The sequence below is a fragment of the Triturus cristatus genome, chromosome 4_1 (assembly GCF_964204655.1).
Source record: "Triturus cristatus chromosome 4_1, aTriCri1.1, whole genome shotgun sequence".
Classification (NCBI taxonomy): domain Eukaryota; kingdom Metazoa; phylum Chordata; class Amphibia; order Caudata; family Salamandridae; genus Triturus; species Triturus cristatus.
This window is the reverse complement of record NC_140585.1, coordinates 45,086,352-45,108,124: the sequence shown is the minus strand read 5'-3', so window position 1 is coordinate 45,108,124 and position 21,773 is coordinate 45,086,352. Positions and strand designations below refer to the sequence as shown.

The 21,773-nt window shown below is 45.7% G+C and overlaps 1 protein-coding gene across 1 annotated transcript in view; it reads right to left on the bottom strand.

Annotated features, from left to right (window-relative positions):
* Positions 1 to 577: 577 nt before the first annotated feature.
* The window catches only part of LOC146839432 (transcobalamin-1-like), a 247,152-nt gene continuing 225,956 nt past the window's right edge, over positions 578 to 21,773 (bottom strand). The window contains exon 10 of the mRNA XM_085650798.1: positions 578 to 1,373. Within this exon, the coding sequence (XP_085506924.1) occupies positions 1,312 to 1,373 (62 nt within the window). The 3' untranslated portion in view covers positions 578 to 1,311. The remainder of the gene's footprint in view (positions 1,374 to 21,773) is intronic.

The following is a 21,773-nucleotide window of genomic DNA, read 5'->3' as shown; positions in this document are numbered from 1 at the left end:
CCTCTCTTCCATACACTACTACAGCAAATCGCCAGAGCAGTGCATGCGTGCTAACTCAGGCACCAACCATCCAGGCACCGCCGCTCAGCAGGGCTCCTACTAACACACCCATGCATTCAGGAAAGCAGAACCAAAAGTCAAGCCTTCTCTTATATCACCCCCAAAGCATGGCACGACCTCCCACATCCCATCAGAGCATCCTCTTCGCTTCTTGAATTCCACCAGAAACTAAAGACTTGGATCTTCGAACAATTCCTCTCGCGAACCTGGAGCTGGCCTCACACACCTGCACAGCGAGAAGATGCCCTTACAGGTGATAATGCGCTTTACAAACAGAACGTTATATAACATAGTGCTGGATGATGTCAAGTTCCTCCTGCATTGCCCCTCTTCTCCTTGATGCTGGGATGTGTATCCTTCCCTGGTTAGTCTTCTTGGATAGACGTACCTCTAGCGCTCCCTCCAATTTAACAAACAAATATTAAAACCAATTGAAATTACATTAAAAAAAACAGTTCCCCAGAGCTCTGGTGCTTTGCATTGCAGGAATATTCATACAGCTGCTGGATCTTAATTCATCCTCCAGAAATATGTCATGATTTATTGTATTTCATTTTGGACTCAAGAAACAAGCACAGAAGTCATGCTGAAGAAATATGAGGGAATAAGATGGTTGGAAATGAGGGAGAGGGCAGAGGACTGTAGGAAAGGGCAGTAAGGAAGTGGGGAAGGGCTGAGGATTGTGGGAAAGACCTGTAAGGAAGTGGGGGGGGTGCAAATAAATAAAACATAGAATTGTGGGAGTAGGGAAGTGAGTGAGAAGGTGGTGAGGGAAATGGGATCAAGAGGGATGTGATGAGAGATGGAAGTGGAGAGGTGTGACAGTGTGGGTAAAGGGAGAGAGGAAGTGAGGGAGAGTGTAAGAGAGGGAGGCAGATGGACACATGTGAGAGAGAAGTTACTTGAGTAGGCTATAAGGGAGTACTAAGTGAGAAAAGGCATTGGGGGTGGGGGGAGGTGAGGAAAAAGATGCCAGGAGATAGTAATAGGACTGAAGCAAGTTTAGGGAGAGTTGGGAGAACAAAGAAAGTCTGAGTTAGGCATGTAAACAAACACATGTGGCATCTTCAAACCGCAGGGAACTGACATGAAGCAAATGAGAGTATGAATCTATCTATTTTAATGCACCTCACCACCTCACAGTTGCCTTGGCCCACCCTTGAAATTGCAGGGAGCCAAGACTTTAAATTCAGCCTTAAAAGGGTATCACGTAAGGCGGGACCAGGGTTCCTGCAGGTGGAGGCCCACTCTCTACCAGTTGGTAAATGTAGCCACAAGATTCTCTCCGTTTGAGGGCTTGTAGTCTCCAGCGCCTACAGGGCATAAAAAATGAGAACAGGTTACAATAGAATGTAAAGACAGCCTTCTCTCTTACCTCTTTAACTCTGTCTCTCAATTTGTACCCACACCCTTTTCCCTCCCTCTGGCACCCTCATGGATACAAGCAGATGAAAATATACACACCACACACAACCAGGAAACACCCAACTTTGTTACAGATTGGTTTCAAGTCTCCAGACTTTCAGGAAACGCAGCCAAGAGTTTAGATGTGTTGAACAAATCAGAATGTTTGTGGTAATGTAACACGTTCCTACATATTTCTTAAACTCCTCTGCTCCAGAGTGAACAAACAAAGCTTGGTTTGGCATCCACTTCGATCTGGACTGGGAACAGTTGCTGGTAATGACCCAGATTTGTGCTTGAAAAGATTAGGCATGTCAGACATTGGGTTGTTGGTTGGGGGGAGGGCAGCCCTTTTCAAGCAACAGCCACAATCAAAGGTCAGGCTGAAGCATAAAAGTCACTCAATTAACCTGTGCTTAACCCTCTGGTAGCTTGCTACAAAAGCAGTCAGGATTACCTTAGAGTAAATATGTAAAGTATTTATGCACTTAAACAGCAGTAAAGTGAAAAAAGTCTCTGAGAAGGTAAAGTTCAGTGGGGCAAGGCAGCTGGCGTTATGCAAGAAGTTGTAGTCATTGGGGAGCCACTGGATGAAGTTGTAGTGAAGATTTCTGCGTTCAGACAATCTCTTTTTTGGAAACTAAACATCAGCTCCAGGCAAAACAGCAGGCTGCACCCAACAAGGGCTTCAGGAGGCCACATACTCTTCAAGACAGGAGCCGCTGAACAGGACTTGCTGCTGTGGCAAAGAACATAGCAGGATCTACAGCAAAGTCAGGCCGAAAGGCGATGCACCTTAGGCTGGATGGTGAGCAGGTACACCTTGGTCTCCTCTTGGCTCTCAGTACTCTTTTTATCTGAGAATTTTCTGCCTCAAGGCTTGGATTTGGGCTATTTAGGCATCTTAGCACCACTACCGAGAGACCAGTCCTGGATGGATACCATTTGGAGGGTCAGTACTCACTCAGGCTGGGTCCAGGTGCAAGTTCAAGATGGTTGAAGCCTTTTCTGACTCTGAGGCTCTGCTCAATAGGCCAGTCAACTAGCCCTCGGAGTCACTCTGTTACTCCTGAGTTCAAGCAGAACAGCAGGACTCAAGATGCAGGGCAATCCTCTGAGGGCATAGGGCAGGCTTCAGGCGGCAGGACAGTCCTCTTGGAGTATCAGGACAGTCCTATGAAGTACACAGCAGGCCATAGGAAGCAGGGCATTCCTCTATGTGTCCTCGGCAGATTCAGAAATGAACTGAAGACTGGGTCTGAGGGTTCTCTTTTTATACCTGGTCCCAGCTTTGGAGTGGATGAAACTTCTTCAGTTAGATGTGTCTAGAATTTCCTGCCTCTCTGCCCTGGTCCCACGATGTCTGGAGTCACAAATGTCTAGCATGAAGTTGTTTGTGTGTGCAGAGGTAGTGTCTTTGATACGCAAGTGGGACTTTGCACAGCTCCGCACCACTATCCTGCCAGGATACCCATCCTGCCAATACCCAGAGCTCCTATTGTTTAGTTGTCTGAGAGGAATGCACAAATGCCAACTGCCAACTACACTTAGTCATTTAACCCAGGAAACGGGCTGTAGGCACCAAATGATTAGGAATGTGGTATTTTCAGAATTATGATTTAAAATGCGACTTTACCATTAAAGCAGATCTTAAGTTACAATTCATTTGGAACCAAACAGGATATTTCTACCTATCCCCAAACAAAAGGTATCACGTATAAGTTAACCCAATGTTATCCTATGGGAGAGGTAAGCCTCACAGTAGTGATAAACGAATTTAGGAGTTTTTCACTCTAGGACATTTAAAACTTAAAATTATATGTCCAACTTTAAAAGAATACACTGCACTCAATTGTTTAGACTGTTTAGGTCCTACCCAAGGTGACTTATAGGTATAAACAAGCATTTGCAATGCAATTGGTCTCGCATTTGTGAAGGTTAGAGCTTTTGGCGTTGAAAATGACAATGTTTTTACTTTTTCTTTTTTCTTTGCAGTGGAGTGATTATATTTACAAAGCTCTCTTGCCGTTTGTATGACCTTGTGGCCCTGGAGAACCAGAAAATGGGAAACAGGTTAAGAGGTGAGGTGGAAAATAACTGGCACTAATGTAAGGAATTAAAACTAGCATGAGCCTACAGAGATTATCACATGTCTATGTGGCAGACAATAGTATCCATTGGTAAGGAACCGAAGCGAGTTGCAGTGTTTACAGCAGAGACACAGCCGCTCTCTGATCTCAATGCACCAGTTGCAACGCTAAAAAATACCAGAATGCAAGGCAAGATAATTAACAAGAAAGGGTCAGCTGGATAACTCGCACGAGACATGGGGCACTAGCGAGTTCTGTTAATTGAACACAGAGAGATCCCAGACAAGAAGGTGGGAAGGGCTATTAGAGCCCAGTAGGAGGGAGTACAACTACAGACCATGGTGATGGAAAATCCACCGTCTGCATCTGCTGTGTCTGTTTCTATTGAGAGGTTGAAGCAGAGGCCTGTAGGCTGCATTTCGCAAGCACTGTCCAGGCTCGACCTAACAACGTGTACCAAGCAAAGGTGTTGGATGGCTTGTATGCAAAAAAAATTATTAAAACCAGCACCACCACATCACTAGGATATGAATTGGTTTACTGCTCTGAGAAACATCACCGACCAAACAGTTAAAACTGCACAGCTCGTCCGTTTGGTTGTTGTTGAAAACAAGAAACCAATATTGATTTATATACGCATTTCTTATAGGGGTATCATTCATGAGGCCCATGAGGGCTGCAGACATGTCAGATGATTATGATATATAGGTGAGAAAAATATAGATAAAAATAATAGAAATGGAGGAGCAAGAAAATTAACAGGGAGCGCTGAGCTGGCGCCAAGTCTTAACAGTCATGACAAACTAGCCGAGCCATGAACACATGACATGAGCATAGTCCAACAAACGTTTACAGATGAAAAAATATGATAAAAATTTTTCAAAATGAAAAAAGTGTATTTCATTAACTTGAGGAAGCCTTTAGTTCATAAGAATGTTACGTCACCGAGTGCCATTTTTTAGAAGTGATATTTTCTAAACATGAACTTACAAATATTTATGCCCCTCATGGCAGAACTAACGGTAATGCCATTAGAGAACCAGTTGTCTTGGGTACCTATAGGAGGTATAGGTTGTTAATTTAGAGGAAGTAAGATTTAAGTCTATTAAAACATTCACAGGCAGGGTTTTTAATCCAGCATACATCCTCAATTAATATATTTCGAGGTGCTGTCAGATGTACGAATAAAACAAAAAGAGGCATCAGGAAATAAGTTAATTGTATAGGATCACACAATTTAGTGAAACAGGGAAGCCAGGATTGTACCCAGGTGTCCTGGTGGTGCAGTTCAGCTCCCAGATCAGTAGCTTTTCCTCTCCAACTTTATACCATAGGTTAATGCTTTGCCTCTAATGCTATGAGGAGCTACATCAGGACACTGTGTCAAATACACACACAATTTATGATAAATTAAGTTTAAACTACAGGACTTTCTAGAAAAATGCAATAGGTCTCACATTTTTTTGAGTACACATCCGGAGTGGATGTATGTGGTTTGAGTAGAATTATCATTTACCCTGCTGGCATTAGGATCATGATTTGAATCAATACTCCAACATTTTATATTCTTTCTACTCAGGTAGATGGAAGAAAAGAAGTGAAAATATACCCCTTTATTTGAAATGGGCACAGTAGTTTTGTGCCTTGGAACAAACGTGGAGGTGGGAGACAGCTAGAGGGACAACCTGCAAACAAACATAATAACACAATACCACTAGTTTTAGAAGAAATGAAGCTAATTACCAGACAGTCTTCATGTAGTGATGGAGCATAAAATACTGTTGAATTGTAATCAGGCGCGCAACACCCATTGGACTCACAGGGCTTCAGCCCCCCCGTCGTGTGTGGCAGCCCGGGATGAGACACCTTCCCGGGCAAAAAAGCACCCGAGCACTTCACAGGTCTTTAAAAGACCATCTGCATGTAAATGAGGCCTTGCTGTTGTTTCACCCCTTCTAAGAGCCCCTGCAGCTCCACTCTGCCTATTGCTTAAAGTTCAGCCCCCCCCGAAATTTTTGCTCACCCCCCCCCCCCCCGAAATTTGGCTCTAGTTGCGCCTCTGATTGTAATGTACCCCAATATAGGCTTGGGTAGGCTCCTAACCTTTTACCTACATTTACCCGGGCCTACTACATAACAGGTTTGGTGTTGACCTTTTACCTAGTTAGGTGCTGCATAAATATTCTGTGGTTTCCCCTGAAAACCAGCCTCATTTATTACGCAAGAGGATTCTCAGAATCACAGCAGGACTACCATCTCTGCATAATAACTGTGTATATGGTTCATCACCATCGTCATCCTTGGCGGACATGACACAGCAAGGTAGAACCCCCTGAGGGTACCTTTTTGGGTATATAAGCACCATATCTTTGCTGGGGCAGGCAGAGGAGAAAGACGTCCATGCTGACGAGAGACGCTGAGGTTCCTGCAAGCAGGCAGTACAGCACGCAGTCTGACATCCCTCGCGAGGTGTCCATCTCGAGACCAAGACGGGGGCCTTCATTCTCTCACTTCAGGTAATGGGGTTGGTTTTATCCTAGTGGGATTCTTGGCTATACAACTACATACATGCAAGGTACACTTAGCTAGGAGTACGCTGTATTACTGTCATATATTTTTATGCCCGCATATATATTGTTTTAGCACTATGGTAGAATTCTACCATCTATTTACTCTGTTGGTGCATATACCAGTATACATTTGATTCTGTCATATGGTTGTTGCAGCACACGTATTTTACACTAGAATGACGCTGGTTCAATAAATGCTTATTGAAAACGTCCCCATTGTTTTTTCTGTGTATGTCTCTAAGACAAAGTGAGCACGAGTGACTGAGCAAAAAGTCCTGTACTGTACTGTTTCCACGATCCCTGCGGGGTCAGGGTTGTCATGTTCGATAGTTGCCAAGAACTATTCTCTCCTTGGTAAGAGGGGTTCCTAGTGGCACTGTGAGCTAGCTGGTATATAGGCTGACATATCCGGTCCGGGTGTCTGTAATCAGTCTGGACACCAGTCCCACAGTTTATGTTGTCTAAACGTGCAGATCCTATATAGATGCATAGGAACTAGACGACAACACATGAAAATACACGACAACACACTCTAATTCGGCATGCTAACAGACACTTAAGAGGCCACAGGGTTAGGCATTAGATGCTTAGCCTATAAACATATTAAAGGCAATAATGGACAAAAATACATTTACTCAGAGGCTACTATTAAAAATTTGGCACCACAAGGCAGGTAAGCCCTTGATCAGCAACTTCATTTGAAGTTGGTAGAGCAAGACCATTTTTGCCCCAACCCTCCATCTTACTGTGATAATCAAAAGGGAGGGGGGCAGACTCTTGGCCACACAGCTTTGGTTAGATCTGAGGGGAGCCAACCTTTTAATAGAGATCTTAACATTATGTACCTCAACACACGATCTGTTGTTAAGCATCAATTGGAACTTTTAAATCTCTAAATTTTAGAAACTGGAATCGGATTGACATGATATCCTTCTTGGATACGTTAACTCATGAGCAGCCCACTCCTCAGGAAAATCTGGACAGTTTTGAGAGGGGGGTTACAAACGGGCATACTTACGCTATAGACATTCATGCCCCCATACAGATCAAAACCTCCCGCCGTAGGCGACATGAAGCGTCCAAATGGTTCACTCCTGATCTAAAAAGCTCAAAACTCAACATACGCCAAGCTGAAAGGAAATGGCGTAAAACTTACTTAGCACAGGATAAGGAGCAATGTATTGCAAGTCTTACAATTAATAATTCTGGAGGCTAAGAGAGTCTTCTTTACTAATAAGGTTCTGAACTCTGACAATAGATCTAAGGACATTTTTAAGATTGCAAAGGAGTTACCTACTCCTGGACATGGGACCCTGCCTATCACGGCAACACAGGAACTTTGCAATGATCTGAACCCCTTCTTCGTGGAAAAAAATAAAAAAATCCAGGACTCGATTGTCTCTAGCCATAGTAGCCTAACTGACCTCTCTGACTTTCCTAATTCTATCTATTTGAAGACCTTTCCAGGTCTAAACAGGAAACTCCTCTTTGACCTTGTAAATAAGGTAAAATCAGGCTCCCCTAAAGAGGTATGTCCACTTCACATATTAAAAGCCATTTATTTGGCATTCCCTGATACCGTCCTTCAGCTTTTGAATCTCTCTCTTACCCAAGGTACTGTGCCCTCAGGTTACAAGGAAGCAGTGGTTATCCCAGTGCAAAAAAAGCAAGGCTTGGACCCTCATAAGCTGGAGAAGTATAGGCCTATATCTCTGCTAAGCTATTGGAGACCCATGTAGCCAGATGTCTTAGCTCTTTTCTAGAGGCCTCTAACTTCTTGGACACTCACCAGGCAGGTTTCCGTCCATCACACTCTACGGAATCAGTTATATTGTCGACAACCTAGCATCCTTGTATTTCTAGTCATTATTCTCTTAGTGAGTAGTCTTGCTTGAACCCTGAAATAGATTGCTATCTCCAGAGAGAGAAAGAGTAAGGTTCTTTGATGTGCGTACTTAGTGGGATTTCTCACATAACTCCTCTTAGGCCATCCTCCTTTGTCTTTAACTCATGAACATCCTGGTGACTGTATCCCAAAACCACCCAGGGTGTAGCTGTATCACCTATAAGCCTACCCGAATGCCCAAAATAGAAATCACCCACGCTGCAGTCCTAACACATATAAGATTTGCAAATACACTCCCATCAGCCGTGATAAGGTATCACTACATATAAGAGTGCCACCTATCCCAGAATAACACCAGGCAGAGGATAAATTAAACATATAGGTATTACGTACACTGGTTAGTAGGTTTCCCCTTGTCTGGGGAGCCACAACTCTCCTGAGCTGCGGAGGGATCATCAACCTTGGTCAGAGGCAACCACCATTTCTCCAACCAGGTATCATTGTCCTCGTCCTCGCTCCCTGATGCCTCATGGCTCCTCCTCCTCTATGCTCCCAGTTTCACTGTTGTCTTGCGTCCCCTCCTTGGTCCACGTCTCTCCCTCACTCCATGTCTCTTCCTCACTCTGCACCTCTCCTCTGCTTTGGTTCCTCCTCGCCACACTCCACGTTGCTCCATTGCAACCAATCTCCTCTTCATCTCCTCCCCTTGGTGTCTCTCTGTTGCCTTTTATCTCCTGGTCCCTGCCTTCTTTCTCCACCCGTTGGGCAGAGTATTCTTTTAGTCTCTCCTTCATTTCTCTCCTACTCCCTCCTCCTTCTGGCCATCTAATCTTTGTCCTTTGTTTTTTTCTAGGACTCCTTGGTAGTCGGGTTGACCTGATGCATGAATGTCGGGCCTCTTCTCAGGTGGGTGAAAGGCAGCGGCCATCGCCTTTCACAGTCTCCATCTTGGATGAGGCACTTCTACATGCGTTTCTACTGTTTTTGCTATTAGACAACGTTTTTACTAAATGCTACCCCAATTGCAGGAGTGCATTACAGCAACAACGTCTATGTTTTAATAGAAGTGCTTTTAATTGATATCTGTCCAGCACATCCAACTGTGAGTATTTTTATTTCCTATGAGGAAGGTAATTGAGTTAAGCCATAAAGCCGTATACTGTGGTATTTTGAAGTTTAATTTATCACCAACAGCGCCACAGGAGTTCCCTAGCTAGCTCTCTGTCAACTATCACTGAGCCCCTGTGGAACCCAGTGACCTCATTGAGACCCCATTGGTTACCATGACAGCATGACAAAAGGGATGTTAGAAACTAGAGAGTGTAACAAAGGATTTCTGCAACAACATTGTACAATATAACATATCTCCTTTCTTTACAATAATAACAATCGAACAAATGGTTTACAAAAACGGAATAATCTGTTTTGTTACACCAGTCTTAACAAGATAATATTACTGTACTTTTCACAAATATGAATTACATGTTAATGTGGCCAAAGTGGAAAGATGTGGTGGAAAATATGTAAATTAACCCAGTGAAATGTCTAAAATGTTTCCATATAGCACATCCCATCTTTTACCAATGAAAAGAAAACATAAAAAATAAAAGAAAAAAATAAAGTCTAATCAACATACACAAAGTGAATCCAGAAATGGAAAACATTTCCGGGACTCATTAATAACAAAGGGCCTTATTATGACTTTTGTGGTAATCCTGTCGGCACCGCCACTGCGTGCCGAAAGGAGGACTGCCAAGGCTGTGATGCTCAGAGTTAAATCCAAGTTGGGTGGGCCATGCTGCAGCGCGTTTACATTCACCCCCAGACAAGAGATCTGGGTTAAATCCATCATCATTTTGCTCACCATGCCACCCCAGTTTAGACCAGGCCATATATACAAATCAGTCCAGCCCGAACTGCCAAGCCAGGTCTTCCCTGGACCAGACCGGTTTCAGGGTTTCACCCCTCATCAGCCAGGATAGCTTGAATCCAGTGGCACAGTGAGCCCGGGATCCACGTCTGGGCATACCCTGCGCACTTAGGGCGAGGAAGCAAACGACACAGATTTGATGGACGAAATGCAGAACAAATCAAAACATTCACCCCCAGTCAAGAGATCTTGGTTACATTGTGGCGAACAGTTAGGCTCATAGGAGAGCCATACCAGCAGACCACCAATGTGAAGGTGCCTGCAGCGCATTCCTGCATGGTGTGGCATGCACTATGTCGTGCATGTCACACTGTGCAGGAACAAGGGTGCCATTCCAGAAGGGCACAACATGCGCATACACCCCTCCTGCCCCCCCAGGCCCAAGAGGCAGCGGATCCTGTTAGGGCCCACTTAGTTGCCTCTCCACCATCCTTTACATAGCAGGCTCAGTCATGAAATGGATGGTGAGCAGGCAACTCGTAATTAAGCCTGGGCATATTACTACACATCGCTGACGGAACATGTGTAGTTTGCAGTACTACGCACTATGGACATAGCACAGTGGAAATCGGTGCTCCGACACTTAGTGTAGCAGTAATAGCAACATAACCCACAAATGCTTTGCTACAGCAATTTTACATGCTAGAAATCATATAACCAACTCACAAAAGTAAACTGTGAATGAAAACTGTTAGGCACTGAGAGAGGTGATGATTTTGGGGTCCCCCCTAACCTATGGAGAGGACCAAGCTGAAGCCTTGAACACAAAGAGCATATCATGCTGGTGATTGAATCCGTGGTGGTCCCTTCCTCCTAGGACCACCCCAAGCACAGTTATGGGCAAAAATACAATCCCAGCCAAAGGCCCTGCAAAGCATTATGGGACGAGATTAGCAGTGGGCAGTGAATATTATAGTGTCCAATATCAAAATAATTCTACAAAGAGCTGCAGTTCAACTAGTCGTTACTAGATGTCCCTCACGAGTCAAATGCAAAAGCATTGAAATTATTGTTACATCAAGCTGCAGTTCCACTAGTCGTTACTAGATGTCCCTCACGAGTCAAATGCAAAAGCACTGAAACCCTTTCGTGAAACTTTTGCATTTGACTCGTGTCGACTCGTGAGGGACATCTAGTAACGACGAGTGGAACTGCAGCTTGATGTAACAATAATTTCAATGCTTTTGCATTTGACTCGTGAGGGACATCTAGTAACGACTAGTTGAACTGCAGCTCTGTGTAGAATTATTTTGATATTGGATACTATAATATTCACTGCCCACTGCTAATCTTGTCCCATAATGCTTTGCAGGGCCTTTGGTTGGGATTGTATTTTTGCCAATAACTGTGCTTGGGGGTGTCCTCAGAGGATGGGACCACCGGCGAATCGTTCAAGAAAATATGCTCTTTGTTTTCAAGGCATCTGCTTGGTTCTCTCCCTAGGTTAGGGAGGATCCCAATATCATCACCTCTCTCACTGCTTGTTAATGTATCATTTTCACTTATGCAAAATGACTATATGCCTTATAGCATATAAAGAAAGAAATTCTAAGTTTATCATAACTTGCAGAGTGCAAGATGCTGTGTTATCAGCTATGCATAGATCAAAGTAGCTGAATGCGTAACTGGTTATTCGTAATAAGCTTGGTGGTGCTGCTGTAGGAGCAAAAGGAACAAATGATGGACAGAATGCTGAACAATGCAAACATTCACTCTCAGTCACAAAGATCTGGGATTAATCCATTGTTCTTTTGCTCACCACGCCGCCTCAGTTTGGACCCAGCCATATGCAAGTCAGGCTTGACCCTATGCCTCATGGGAACAGTCCAGTCTGATTGCCAAGCCAGGCCCTCCCTGGACCAGAAATAAGCCTTCTGGGACTGGTTTTGGGGCATTATCCTTAATCAGCCAGGCTAGCTTGCATCCAGTGGAAAAGTGAGCATGGGACTAGGCCTGGGCCAAAATTCCGTTCCGTTCGCGGAAATTGCGATATTTTGGCATTCTCCCGTTCCGCGGAAAGCGCGAAAATGTCAAAATTTCCGCATTCCGCAGCTTAGCGATAATTTTTTTCTTGCTCGCGCTGTAAAACAATACATTCTCGCACGCGCGCGATCGCCTTACCTGAATCCCTGCGTTCTCCGACAAGTTTTCTTGACCCGGTCGCGTTCTCCACGAGATGTTGGATTTTGGTAGCCATTTTGCGCTGTCTCGCGAGAGTTCGCGGCCGCATTCAAGTCATTTTTCACGCGATCACGTCATTTGTCGCGCGATCAGGTCTTTCTTCTCGCGATCATGCACCGCGCGAGTATGAGAAGATTGAGATCTCGAACATGTCATTCTACATCGCGAGCCAGAGAATGAGGACGCGGGCACATGAAATCGAACGCGAACAGGAGAAAGAGACCGCGAACACGTCATATCCAACGCGACAGGGACAAAGAAGAGAACGTGATCATATCGTTTTCGACACGCCGGCGGAAGTAATGTGAAGCTGGAGAACTCAACAACGTAAAATTTACAATTTGGAGAGGAATATCGGCTCTAGCAGCATGAAACCATCTGCAAATACTGATTTTGGATGAAAAGAACTCCTTACATTCACATTTGGCTTTCCTTTTTTGTGCAAGGACTCCAGGAGTCATTTTTTTTTTACAAGGTGGAGAGAGGGAGGAAGTGACACAGATTCTCCAACTTCCTGTTCCTGTCCAGCAGGCTCCTCCCAGTGCTTTGTCCATCTCCTGCTCATTCTGCCTTTGGATTTGGAGCTGGAAAGATCACTCTTTTTGTCTGCTGCATCATTGCAATTGGATTTCAGGATTTTTGGAATAGGATATTTTACAAGTAAGTGGTTGTTGTGTTTGATTGTGGGCATTGCAGTTGTTGTGTAACTACAATTTATTTTTGATAATTAATTATCATCATTCCTTTTTTTTTTTTAAATTTATTTTAATTTTGTGGGTTGTAGTAGTAGGCCCGAGCTAGCCATGGGCATGGCCTCATGGGTGTGTGTGTGCATGATGAAGCAACTGTTCCTTTTGTTTTTTGAATATATTTCATTTTGAATCACATTTAGGGCATGGATGGCATTGGATTGAGTTGGGGAAGTGTGTTTTTTGGGGTGGCCTTGCTGATGTTGTTGGGCCTGGACATGTGGCTGGTGGCCATTTTGAGGCCTAGGCCTGCAAGCTTGCCTGGCCTTGTCTGCCAGCAGGCCTGCTTTCATCCACTGCTACCAGAGCAGGTAGCCACAGCTTTAGTAATCTACTGTTTTCTGTGTGCTCTGTTGAATTTAGACATCATTTAGGGCATGGATGGCATTGGATTGAGTTGGGGAAGAGTGTATTTTGGGGTGGCCTTGCTGATGTTGTTGGGGCTCGCCATGTGGCTGGTGGCCATTTTGACTTTTGAGGCCTAGGCCTGCAAGCTTGCCTGGCCTTGTCTGCCAACAGGCCTGCTTTCATCCACTGCTACCAGAGCAGGTAGCCACAGCTTTAGTAATCTACTGTTTTCTGTGTGCTCTGTTGACATCATTTAGGGCATGGATGGCATTGGATTGAGTTGGGGAAGTGTGTTTTTTGGGGTGGCCTTGCTGATGTTGTTGGGGCTCGCCATGTGGCTGGTGGCCATTTTGAGGCCTAGGCCTGCAAGCTTGCCTGGCCTTGTCTGCCAACAGGCCTGCTTTCATCCACTGCTACCAGAGCAGGTAGCCACAGCTTTAGTAATCTACTGTTTTCTGTGTGCTCTGTTGAATTTAGACATCATTTAGGGCATGGATGGCATTGGATTGAGTTGGGGAAGTGTGTTTTTTGGGGTGGCCTTGCTGATGTTGTTGGGGCTCGCCATGTGGCTGGTGGCCATTTTGAGGCCTAGGCCTGCAAGCTTGCCTGGCCTTGTCTGCCAACAGGCCTGCTTTCATCCACTGCTACCAGAGCAGGTAGCCACAGCTTTAGTAATCTACTGTTTTCTGTGTGTTCTGTTGAATTTAGACATCATTTTGGGCATGGATGGCATTGGATTGAGTTGGGGAAGTGTGTTTTTTGGGGTGGCCTTGCTGATGTTGTTGGGGCTCGCCATGTGGCTGGTGGCCATTTTGAGGCCTAGGCCTGCAAGCTTGCCTGGCCTTGTCTGCCAACAGGCCTGCTTTCATCCACTACTACCAGAGCAGGTAGCCACAGCTTTAGTAATCTACTGTTTTCTGTGTGTTCTGTTGAATTTAGACATCATTTTGGGCATGGATGGCATTGGATTGAGTTGGGGAAGTGTGTTTTTTGGGGTGGCCTTGCTGATGTTGTTGGGGCTCGCCATGTGGCTGGTGGCCATTTTGAGGCCTAGGCCTGCAAGCTTGCCTGGCCTTGTCTGCCAACAGGCCTGCTTTCATCCACTGCTACCAGAGCAGGTAGCCACAGCTTTAGTAATCTACTGTTTTCTGTGTGTTCTGTTGAATTTAGACATCATTTTGGGCATGGATGGCATTGGATTGAGTTGGGGAAGTGTGTTTTTTGGGGTGGCCTTGCTGATGTTGTTGGGGCTCGCCATGTGGCTGGTGGCCATTTTGAGGCCTAGGCCTGCAAGCTTGCCTGGCCTTGTCTGCCAACAGGCCTGCTTTCATCCACTGCTACCAGAGCAGGTAGCCACAGCTTTAGTAATCTACTGTTTTCTGTGTGTTCTGTTGAATTTAGACATCATTTTGGGCATGGATGGCATTGGATTGAGTTGGGGAAGTGTGTTTTTTGGGGTGGCCTTGCTGATGTTGTTGGGGCTCGCCATGTGGCTGGTGGCCATTTTGACTTTTGAGGCCTAGGCCTGCAAGCTTGCCTGGCCTTGTCTGCCAACAGGCCTGCTTTCATCCACTGCTACCAGAGCAGGTAGCCACAGCTTTAGTAATCTACTGTTTTCTGTGTGCTCTGTTGACATCATTTAGGGCATGGATGGCATTGGATTGAGTTGGGGAAGTGTGTTTTTTGGGGTGGCCTTGCTGATGTTGTTGGGGCTCGCCATGTGGCTGGTGGCCATTTTGAGGCCTAGGCCTGCAAGCTTGCCTGGCCTTGTCTGCCAACAGGCCTGCTTTCATCCACTGCTACCAGAGCAGGTAGCCACAGCTTTAGTAATCTACTGTTTTCTGTGTACTCTGTTGAATTTAGACATCATTTAGGGCATGGATGGCATTGGATTGAGTTGGGAAAGTGTGTTTTTTGGGGTGGCCTTGCTGATGTTGTTGGGGCTCGCCATGTGGCTGGTGGCCATTTTGAGGCCTAGGCCTGCAAGCTTGCCTGGCCTTGTCTGCCAACAGGCCTGCTTTCATCCACTGCTACCAGAGCAGGTAGCCACAGCTTTAGTAATCTACTGTTTTCTGTGTGTTCTGTTGAATTTAGACATCATTTTGGGCATGGATGGCATTGGATTGAGTTGGGGAAGTGTGTTTTTTGGGGTGGCCTTGCTGATGTTGTTGGGGCTCGCCATGTGGCTGGTGGCCATTTTGAGGCCTAGGCCTGCAAGCTTGCCTGGCCTTGTCTGCCAACAGGCCTGCTTTCATCCACTGCTACCAGAGCAGGTAGCCACAGCTTTAGTAATCTACTGTTTTCTGTGTGTTCTGTTGAATTTAGACATCATTTTGGGCATGGATGGCATTGGATTGAGTTGGGGAAGTGTGTTTTTTGGGGTGGCCTTGCTGATGTTGTTGGGGCTCGCCATGTGGCTGGTGGCCATTTTGAGGCCTAGGCCTGCAAGCTTGCCTGGCCTTGTCTGCCAACAGGCCTGCTTTCATCCACTGCTACCAGAGCAGGTAGCCACAGCTTTAGTAATCTACTGTTTTCTGTGTGTTCTGTTGAATTTAGACATCATTTGGGCATGGATGGCATTGGATTGAGTTGGGGAAGTGTGTTTTTTGGGGTGGCCTTGCTGATGTTGTTGGGGCTCGCCATGTGGCTGGTGGCCATTTTGAGGCCTAGGCCTGCAAGCTTGCCTGGCCTTGTCTGCCAACAGGCCTGCTTTCATCCACTGCTACCAGAGCAGGTAGCCACAGCTTTAGTAATCTACTGTTTTCTGTGTGTTCTGTTGAATTTAGACATCATTTTGGGCATGGATGGCATTGGATTGAGTTGGGGAAGTGTGTTTTTTGGGGTGGCCTTGCTGATGTTGTTGGGGCTCGCCATGTGGCTGGTGGCCATTTTGAGGCCTAGGCCTGCAAGCTTGCCTGGCCTTGTCTGCCAGCAGGCCTGCTTTCATCCACTGCTACCAGAGCAGGTAGCCACAGCTTTATTGATCAAGTGTTTTCTATGTGATCTGTTGAATTTTTAGACATCACCTTCCTGAGAGTGTAGTGTGGCTGTACACAGTACTAGTAGTATAACATAGCTCTAGTTAAAAAAAATTCATAAATGGCTAGACTATCTTTTGTTTGCACTAGTACAGTACTAAGTAACTGAACCACAAAAACAAATGCAACATTTCACTGATGTTCTTCTCCTGTCTTCTTTGCTTTTAGGTGCACAAAAGACAGAGTAGGAGGTGTCATCGGCATCACCTGGCTACCCGTTGTACTGCCAGCCAGACAGAAGTCCTGCTGCGCATCACGCCCACGTGTGACCAGAACTTGTTGTGCATCTGCCTCCTGCCTGACGTCGGAATAAGATGGCCCCAAAGAAAGGTACCAGGTCCAGTACCAAGAAAGTTGCTGGTGAGAAGAAGGAACAGAAAAAGGAAGTGCCATTAACCACGACTGGTGGTGTGCCGGCCAAGGTTTTTTTTGGCACCAAAGCGTTGTCCGGGAACCAAGCTGGGAGCAGCACAGCGGTCCAGCAACCCCACCAACCTAGGCCCAAGGGCTTTACTGTCGCAGAGGTAGCCAGTCTACTAACGGGCAGCGATGTTGAAGAAATGTCATTACCGCAAAGTAGTACACAATCAAGTTCAACGCAGGCGCAAACTCAGCAGATCAGTGTGCAGCCGCCGCAACAAGAACAGCAGCAGCAGCCGCCGCAACCAGAACAGCAGCAGCAGCCGCCGCAACCAGAACAGCAGCAGCAGCCGCCGCAACCAGAACAGCAGCAGCAGCCGCCGCAACCAGAACAGCAGCAGCAGCCGCCGCAACCAGAACAGCAGCAGCAGCCGCCGCAACCAGAACAGCAGCAGCCGCCACAACAGCCCACCATAGTAGTTGTTGCTCCTGACGTAGGGGCATTTCAGGAAATCGAGCTTCCTGCAGACAAAGCGGAGCGAAGTCAAACCACTGTTTCAGAACATCTATTGTCTTCCAGACCACCAGCAAGGAAAAGGAGGCTTAGTCCATCATCTTCTTCTTCAAGCCCCGCTTCTGATGATCGTGATGACACTTGGGTCCCACCAGCTCGGTCTGAGAGTGAAGTACGCCACAAGACATTGCTTCTGAAAAGGAAGGTCCCAGAAAAACTTAGAGTTATGGAGGTAGATGTAGAAGAGGGGGGTGATGATGTTGATGAAGACGAGCCAGTCATCACGCACATTACTCCCGCCCCAAAGGGATTGGAGACCGACATTCTAACCCTATCCAGAAAGGCTGCTACTGAGCGGGATGTAGCACGGATCTCACCAACACAGGTTACACCACCGCTACCTCCAGCTGCCATATTTTCCAAGGCCCGGCAGGGACCTACATCCAGCTCAACCACCTCAGTAGGAAGTGGTAGTAAAAGTCACAGTGTAGGTGGACAGGGTCACATATTTTCAAGGACCCCCTCAAGTTCATCTGGTGTTGAAAGTGGCACATCCAGCAGTGCCAGAAAGTTCTCCTCCCCAGTTTGGGACTTCTTTTCTGTTAGCGCCAAGGAGGAGAACATTGCTATATGCGCAATTTGTCGGCAAGGTGTTCGGCGTGGTAAGCTTGGTACAAACTATGGTACCGGAGGACAAGCAAGTCATTTCAGAATACACCACACTATTGTGTGGGAGGATCACCTACTTAAGTTAAAAGAAAGTAGGAAAACTAAACCCTTTGAAGTTGGTCAGGAATCAGGGAGCGATATTATTGTGGTGGCAGGTGAAGAACAGGGAGGCATTTCTAGCCCTGTCTCCAGTAGTGCAGTCACTGCAGTGGTAACGCCCACATCCTCCTCAGTAACATCAGAGTGGCACCGCAGTAAGAGCCATACTCAGAGTGTGGGTGAGACACCAAGGCGACCGGCGGCGAGTACCTCAATGAGACAATCTGTGTCGTTGAGCCTTAGTGGGTTAATGGCACCACTAAGGAAAGTAAGCCAGCCTACCATTGACAGCATGTTTAGGTTGGAGGGGCAGTTCCAACGCAACCACCCAACGGCACGATTGTACAATGCGAAGCTGGCTAAAATGTTAGCGCTGGACCTTCTTCCTTTTTCATTTGTGAATTTGTGTCTGCCATCTGCCCGAAATGGAAAGTTCCAAGCCGGTCCTATTTCGCAAGAATTGCTGTCCCGGCACTACATCATGATGTGCTGGAATTGGTTGGACAAGCTTTGCAGAAGAGTGCTGTGCACAATATCCACCTGACAACAGACATGTGGACCAGTTGCCAAGCCACAGATTACATGTGTATCACTGCACACTGGATCTCTTTTGTGGGGGTTAAAGATCAACTATCTGCACGAGGTGTTGTTGACACAGCTGCGATTTTTGAAGGTACTCGGAAACATGCAACTGTAGCCATGTTCGCCATGGAGAAATCTCATACGGCTGAAAACATTTTAGAAGAGTTTCGCACCAAGGTTTTGGAATGGCTGCAGCCCAGAGGGCTTGGTATTGGTTTTGTTGCCACAGACAATGGCAGTAATGTACTTAAGGCCATGGAACTTGGTTCCTATTTCAGGGTTCCGTGTTTGGCACACTGCATAAACATTATAGTGCAAGACTTTCTGAAAAAAGAACCCATAGTAAGCAATTTACTGTCCATCTGCCGAAGAATATGCACTCATTTCAGCCATTCTTTTAAAGCTCGGAAGCAGCTGAGGATCATCCAACGTGACCGTAGGGTGCCAGTCAAGGCACTCATCCAGGAGGTGGCAACAAGTTGGAACTCAACGTATTACATGCTTGATCGTCTGTACGAACAGCACAGGTCACTCAATGATTATGTCTGGTACAGAAGCAGTGATGCTAGTGTTAAAGGCATGACCCTTCAGAGGGAGCAATGGACCCTAATTCAATGCCTGACTGAGATGCTGTCTCCTTTTGAGGTCTTCACACGTGAAGTCAGCAAGGAGGACTGTACAATGGGCCAAGCTATCCCATTGTTGCAAATGCTAGAGCATGAGCTGAATAATGTGTCTGAATCCTACAAAGGTGTAGAGGACAGAAGGCAAGCCCATGACTTGGTGGAGAGCTTATCCAGGCGCTTATCAGAAAATGTAAGGATACAAAATAAAATTTTGTCACAAGACCATTACATTTGTGCCACAATTCTGGATCCACGTGCAAAATTAGGACTATTCCGTTCTTTTTCCGACACTGATGTTGCCCGCTACAAAAGTTGTATAGCTGAAGCAGCCATCAAGTTTGAAAACGAAGGGCTGCTAATTGAAAGCCCGCCACATCAACCCACAACAAGTACTGATACTGAAGCAGGCCATGCAGAATCAAGTGCAACTTCGTCGGCTGAGGGCAGTGCGGTTGGCTCACAATCGCAACACTCACCATCACCATCGACTACAAAAACAATAACTGGATCATTCTGCCGAGTACAATCATTATCAGATTGGTATGTAAAGATGGGCCTTAAGCACAGTGCTGATGCACAGAAAAAACAGCACAAAAGCTTACCAGCAGCAACCCTGAACATTGAGCGGATGGTCCAGGCCTATCTGGACGACCCAACAGAGGTGTACGTTGATCAAAACCCAGTGCAGTATTGGCATAGGAAAAGGTCTGAATGGCCACAGCTCAGCAGGCTGGCGATAAGCTATCTGGCTTGCCCTGTCGCAAGTGTCTCTTCCGAACGTGTTTTCAGTGCTGCAGGTTCCATTGTAACCTTGAGAAGGACCAGTCTATCTCCCAAAAACGTGGAGAGGTTAACAATGATCAAAATGAATCAGCACTTCATACCACCGAATTACACAATGCATGAATCAACAGAGGAAGATGAGGACAGCGGCTCAGGTGACGGAAGTATTGTGTCAGATGATTACCTACTACTGGAAGATCCCCCAGAGTTTGAGGACGAGCTATACTTCCCTGACAATTAGGCTCGCACTTACTGTCTTCCTCCCTTTTTTCCCCCTTTGTTTGTGTCTGTTGTTCCGGTTATAAACTTGTGAATCGCAACCAATGCATTATCACCGTCTTCTAATCTTCTAATTTAAGATACAAGTTTCAGGTGTCTGCCATTTGACACTACAGTCCTCAGAATCCAGCTCCTCCGCTCGATCATACTGCATCTCCTGGTCAATTCCATTTCCCTCATGAATGATGATTGGATGATGGTAACAACAAATTCAAACTTTCCTCGTCCTTCCAAAACAAGTGGACCATGAATCTGATGACTTCTATAGCTATCCTCCTTCAGAGCCGAGAGAGACTGGCCATTAACTGAAAATAAGATGCAACAGGTAATGATTGATGCCATGCATTGTCCGCAGAAAAGCAGACTGAGTGATGTAGATTTTGTTGTGTGTGTTGCGCATGAATGAATTGATGTAATTGTGCACTGCCACTAATCAACTTTCTACAGAACACACTAGTAATTACTAATTTTCCCCTTCTGGCAAACAAGAAATGTGTACTTCTCTCCTGCATCTTGGTGATACATTGCTTTTAATTCAATACAGGAAGGGGACTCACTCAATCTGCGCAATGCAAATGACTGTGACTTAACAGCACCGTCCATCATGATGATGGCGAAAGAGACGGCCTGCAGCGTTAACGAGATGAGATGCAACAGGTAATGATTGATGCCATGCATTGGCCGCAGAATAGCAGACTGAATGATGTAGATTTTGTGGTGTGTTGCGCATGAATTGATGTAATTGTGCACTGCCACTAATCAACTTTCTACAGAACACACTAGTAATTACTAATTTTCCCCTTCTGGCAAACAAGAAATGTGTACTTCTCTCCTGCATCTTGGTGATACATTGCTTTTAATTCAATACAGGAAGGGGACTCACTCAATCTGCGCAATGCAAATGACTGTGACTTAACAGCACCGTCCATCATGATGATGGCGAAAGAGACGGCCTGCAGCGTTAACGAGATGAGATGCAACAGGTAATGATTGATGCCATGCATTGGCCGCAGAATAGCAGACTGAATGATGTAGATTTTGTGGTGTGTTGCGCATGAATTGATGTAATTGTGCACTGCCACTAATCAACTTTCTACAGAACACACTAGTAATTACTAATTTTCCTCTTCTGGCAAACAAGAAATGTGTACTTCTCCTGCATCTTGGTGATACATTGCTTTTAATTCAATACAGGAAGGGGACTCACTCAATCTGCGCAATGCAAATGACTGTGACTTAACAGCACCGTCCGTCATGATGATGGCGAAAGAGACGGCCCGTTAACTTAAGATGAGAAGTAACAGGTAATAAATGATGATAATTAATGGCATGCATTGGACACCTGACTCTGAGCTATTGGTCTTTGTGTTTGCGTTGTTTGTTGTGCACAAAGTGATGTCAAAGTGTACTAGTGTTAATCTATCTTTCTGTACACAATAAAGAATGACTCAAGTCAGTAATATTTATATTTCTACTCTTGTTGTGTTCTAAAAATTACACTTGTACTGCAGGCCGATCTTCAGTCAGTAGAAGTATCAGAGCTGATGATGAAGTCAGGAGGATGTTTCATGAGTGGCATAAAACGGAAAAGCCTAAAGGTAAACACGTGAACCACAACCACAGCACACCCAAATGTCTGTGTAGA